General features: G+C 52.5%; 1 protein-coding gene across 1 annotated transcript; it reads right to left on the reverse strand.

Moving 5' to 3' along the window:
* LOC311216241 (olfactory receptor 14C36-like) lies at nt 1-942 on the reverse strand (the record flags this gene model as incomplete). The annotated part of the gene is made up of 1 exon (XM_084297785.1): nt 1-942. The coding sequence occupies exon 1, from the start codon at nt 934-936 to the stop codon at nt 1-3; it is 936 nt and encodes a 311-aa protein (XP_084153911.1). The 5' UTR covers nt 937-942.
* Between the last annotated feature and the right edge of the window lie 4,632 nt (nt 943-5,574).

The following is a 5,574-nucleotide window of genomic DNA, read 5'->3' on the forward strand; positions in this document are numbered from 1 at the left end:
TTATTGATTGCAAAGAAGCACGTATCCAAAGAGTTTCCTTACTGCATCCTTGAACTCCTGGTTCCTCATGCTGTAGATGAGGGGGTTCACTGATGAAGGAACAACTGAGTAGAGAACTGACACAATAAGATCCATGGATGGGGAAGAGAGGGAGGGGGGCTTCAGATAGGCAAACATGACAGTGCTGATAAAGAGGGAGACCACAGCCAGGTGAGGGAGGCACGTGGAAAAGGCTTTGTGCCGGCCCTGAGAAGAAGGCATCCTCAGCACAGCCCTGAAGATCTGCACATAGGAGAAAACAATGAAAACAAAACAACCAAAGCATAAAGAAACAGTAAGAACAAGTGCCCCAGCTTCCCTGAGGTAGGCATCTGAGCAGGAGAGCTTCAGGATCTGGGGGATTTCACAGAAGAACTGGTCCACAGCATTGCCTTGGCAGAGGGGCAGGGAAAATGTGTTGGCCGTGTGCAGGGCAGCATTGAGAAAGCCACTGCCCCAGGCAGCTGCTGCCATCTGGGCACAAGCTCTGCTGCCCAGGAGGCTCCCGTAGTGCAGGGGCTTGCAGATGGCAACGTAGCGGTCATAGGCCATGACAGTGAGAAGGTAATATTCTGCTCCAACCAAGAAAGCAAAGAGAAAGAGTTGGGCAGCACAGCCTTGGTAGGAGATGGCCCTGGTGTCCCAGAGGGCATTGGCCATGGCTTTGGGCAGAGTGGTGGAGATGCAGCCCAGGTCGAGGAGGGCGAGGTTGAGGAGGAAGAAGTACATGGGGGTGTGGAGGCGGTGGTGGCAGGCTACGGCGCTGAGGATGAGGCCGTTGCCCAGGAGGGCAGCCAGGTAGATGCCCAGGAAGAGTGCGAAGTGCAGGAGCTGCAGCTCGCGCGTGTCTGCGAATGCCAGCAGGAGGAACTCACTCACTGAGCTGATGTTGGGCATTTCCTGACTCTGGACATAGAGCCTGCGAAATGAAAGAAAATATAAAGTATAAACTCTTATGAGTAAAGTCTCTGACTAAAATTCCCAGTAAAAGCCTTACATTACCCGTTTCCAAGAGGACCTTTGTCTATCTCCTTGTCTGGAGTCCTGCTTTCTGCTTGCTGAGCGTCCTGTACACAGCAACCACTTCTGCCCATCAGTCCCCAGTGGGACATCTCTAATCCAGTGAAATGGTTAATGTCATTGCTGTGGAGGCACACCTAAACCAGAGGGCACATCCAGGAGGGCTGCTCTGTCCATTCCCTGGTGCCCAGCTGCTGGCTGCTTGCAGCACTCACCTGCGGGATGGATGCACACAGAGGTTGTGCTGAAAAACCACATCCCCTTGTCTGCAAGTCCTAAAGAAGAGCTCAGAAAAGCCCTGGTACAGTCTGTAAGCAGAGAGAAGAGAAGGGATATTCTCAGGTGCATCACTAACTTGTTTGTGTCTCAATTCAATGGAATAGGAAGCTCAGTCACCAGTGCAAATCCAACTACGCCGATAACATAGAGGCTGCCCCACTACCCTGTTAATATAGAGCCTACCCCACAATCAGAGCAGGAAGAGGCAGGCAGAGAGTGCAGAAAGTGCCTTCTCTTTGCAGGCAGCTTCTGCCCTGCCCTTCTTCTGCCCAAGCCCCTGGGCAGCTCCCCAGGCAGGCTGAGTGCTGAGCCTGGCAAGCAGCAGAGGCGCTGCCCTGGCACACAGCCCCTGGGGCACAGCAGGGACCCTGCTCTGCACCACAGCCCTGGGCACCCCTGCCTGCACCCCCGGCTTCTCCTTCCTCCAGGACCTGCCACTGCATTGCCCTCCATCCAGAGACTTACCAGGGTCAGGGCTGGGAAGTGTTCTCCCCCAGTGAGCTCTGTGCATCCTGCCACTTCTGCCTGCCTTTAAGCACTCTGTCTCTGCAGGCAGTGCCCCCAGCCCTGCTGCGCTGTGCAGAGGAGCTGCTCCTGGGCACAGCTGTCTCTGCACCAAGGCCCTCTTGCCACGAGCTCTCTCTGTCCCATGAGCCTGGCCCAGCTCAGCAGCACAGCACCAGCCCAAGGCACTGCAATCACCCCTCTGGGGGCTTTGCTGATGAGCCCACGAACCTCAGGCACTCCGAGACAATTGAAGACATCTCTCCAGAAGTCCAAGTCAGAGGCAAGTTTCCTGCAGTGTCCCCCTGAGGGCCAGCACTGACACAGGCTCCCTTGGAGCTCGTTAGAGCAGAACCCTGGAGGCAGTGAGGACAAGGAGTCAAAGGCAATGTGAAGGTGACACTGATGTGTGGAGAAACTGGATGTGTGTCACCAAGCACAAGGGCGCAGACAATAATGAATGATTTAAAATTTTAAAAGACAGAAAATGAAGATAAAATATTAATAATAACAATAACTATAATAATATTAATAATAATATGTACAAGGCAAGTGATGCACCATGCAATTGTTGAGAAACCCCTCACCGATGTTCAACCTGTCTCTGAGCATTGGTCCCACTCACCCTGGTCAGCCGGCATCGGGATCTCTTATGCATGTCCCTTGACCTTAATTTCTTTTCGTGCAAAATCAGCTCTCGGAGGAATTTGGAGTATTTTCTTCCCTTTCTCTAATACTCCCTCTGCTGTGTCACCCCACCCAGTAATGCCATCGATGTAGTGCAGGTGCTCAGGAGCTTCCTCCTCTTCCAGGGCAGTCTGAATCATGCTGCTGGCATGGCAGCACTCAGCATTGCGGGACTTCATTCAGGCCACGATAGGCCTCTGTTAGTGCACTCGGTTGGTGCTATACTGACACAGGTGCACAGCTGTGGTAGGGATTGGCACCAGCTGTCCTTCAGCCCTCATCAACACCACAACAGAAGGGTCCTGTGAGAGACCAAGGCAAGGCAGACAACAGTATAATGTCCTCTGTCTCCAAGGCAGCTATGCCAAAAGCCCACCGGTACCCTTTTGGGTCCCTGAAATATCTATCTTCTCCTGAAGCAGTCTCTTCCAAGGATGCACAGAGTCTCTGGGCCAGTGCCAATGGGGTGCTTTTGCCACTCCTTCCCACTTAGACACTTCAGCCTCCAGTACAGTTCAGTGTTGGGATCCCCCTGTCGCTGCAGACATACAAATGGGTTCGACCCTCTGTAGCTTGATGGCATTAGGGTTCACTGTGCACTGGTGCCCACTAGCTCCTGATACTTCTGTGGGTCTGATGTGCAAGGCCATGGAATCCCCACAGTCCAACAAACCCGACTGTCCCCTTCCTCCCCCTGGCTGGAGGCACAGCCCCTCTAGTCCTGCTCATAGTATTCAGTACTGTGTCTGCAGGACAGCCCGCTGGAAATTGGAGCAGCAGTTCTCTAAGAACCCCTTTTAGTGATTGTTTTTCCTTGCCATTCACATACTCGTGCCTCTAGATTTTCCATCCCACTTTCTCATGTGCTCTCCATGGTCACACAGGTAAAACCACAGGGTGGCACATAGTGTGTGCCCACCATATCTCCTTTCCTGCCCTCTAATTCCAGAGAGGGGCGCTGTTTCTCCCAACACCAGAGCAGCATAGGGATAGGGATCGCATGATTACTGATGCTCTTATGACTTCTTCCTCTTCGTCCTCCTTCTCACATGATGGCCCAGCTTTTCTGAAGCCTGACTCATCTTCTGACTAACTGACTTTCACATCCATTGTTTTTTCTTGCATATGGGAGCAAGTGATACAGACAGCTTGGTTTTCTGGCTCAGACACAGGGCCCAGAAAAAGAGCTGGAGTTGCTGCAGGGCATTTTGCAGATGCTGTAGTAGCTGCAGGGTCTGTCAGAGGGGTTGGAGTGACTGCAGGGCTTTTCACAGAGGCTGGAGTGGCATTGATTGTTTTTGAAGGGGTTTTGCCCCGTTTTGTCTTTGAAGGGGTTTGACGTGCTGGGCACAGATGCAGTTACGGGGATAAAGACCACTGCTGGCAGTGGCATTGTGTTTCAAAGGCTGGGCTACATCCATCTGGAAACACCTGTGAGCTTGAAGATGATAGAATCTCCTGTGGTGAGGTGCCACTACTGCAGGGGGAGAGGGGAAGGAGTGTAAGACATGTGGGACCTCCAGACAGAGTGGTGAGTGCAGAGCAGTAAGTGTGTTCTGGGCATTAAGAAGGCCTGAAAGAGCATAGCATGGCCTTGCTGAAGGTGAGGACCTTGAGGTTTGATGTGAGGGGAGCAGGGGAAAGAGGATGTGGAGTTCAGTTCTGGGATAGAGGGACAGAGGAATTCTGTCTTCTGGCAAAGACAGAAGCAGGTTTGGGTCCAGGACATCCTAGGTGACTGAGGATTATTAACAGGACTTAAAAGAAGCTAGAAGAGTTTGCAGGGATCTCCCAGGCTTTGGCAAAAACCCAGGCAACCACAGCTTTGAGTTAGAAAGAACAGGCAGGGATGTCATAGAAACATTGAGTGGCTGGGGTTGGAAGTGACCTTAAAAATCCTCTAGTTCTGACTCCCTGCCATGGGCAGGGATGCCACCCACTAGATCAGGTTGCCCTGAGCCTCTTCTAACCTGGTCTCGAACACCTCCGGGGATGGATATAGTGGGTTTACGTGGCAATGTTACCTGGGGGGCTGCAGGGGTGGCTTCTGTGAGAAGAATCCAGATGCCCCATGTGAGATAAGGGCTGGTTTCAGCCAGCTCCAAGGGGACCTGCTCTTGAGAGCCAAGCCAATAAACGATGTTGTTTGAGCCTTCGTGAGGGCAGATTTAAGAAAGGGGAAAACAAACAAACAAACAAAAAATGCTGCTCAACAGCAGCTAGGAGAGCGAGGAGTAAGAAACAGCCTTTCAGACACCAAGGTCAGTGCAGCAGGAGGGCAGGAGGTGCTCCAGGCACGCAGCAGCAGTTCTGCTGTGGCCTGTGGAGAGGCCTCTCGTGGAGCAGGTGGACGTGGCCTGGAGGAGGCTGCGGCCCATGGAGAACCCCCGCAGGAGCAAGCCCTGGACCCGAGCTGCAGCCCGTGGAAAGGAGCCCACATGGAGCAGGGGTCTGAGGGGAGCTGCCGCCTGTGGGGTACCCATGCTGGAGCAGTTTGCTTCTGGGGGATGGACCCTGTGGTACGGAGACATGTGGGAGCAGTTCCTGAAGAGCTGCTGCCTGTGGGCAGCCCCCGTGGGCTCAGTTTGGGAAGGACGGCATCCTGTTGGAGGGACCCCACATGGAGCAGAGGCAGAGAGTGATTGTGAAGGAACATCGGAGACAAAGTGCTACAGACTGACTGCAACCACTATTGGCCATTCCCCTGCAATGCTCGAGGGAAGGAGGTGGAAGAAGGTGGATAGGGGGAAGTTGTTTTTATTTTGTTTTCTTTGATTCTCAATCCTATAGCTTGCTAGTAATAGGCAGTAAAATTAACTAATTTCCCTACGCTGAGTATGTTTTTCCCTTGATGATAACTGTAAACTAATCTCCTGGTGCTTACCTCAACCCTTGAGCCCTTTTATTCATATTTTCTTCCTGTTTACCATTGAGGAGGGGGACTGGGGAGTCAGATAGCAGTTGTAGTGGAGCTCAGCTGCTCACCTGAGCAAAACAACCAAATGAAGCAGAAGAAGAAGGGCAATGTCATGATTGTGAAACAAA

Source organism: Netta rufina, assembly GCF_964035555.1.
Source record: "Netta rufina genome assembly, chromosome: 18".
In the NCBI taxonomy this organism is placed as follows: domain Eukaryota; kingdom Metazoa; phylum Chordata; class Aves; order Anseriformes; family Anatidae; genus Netta; species Netta rufina.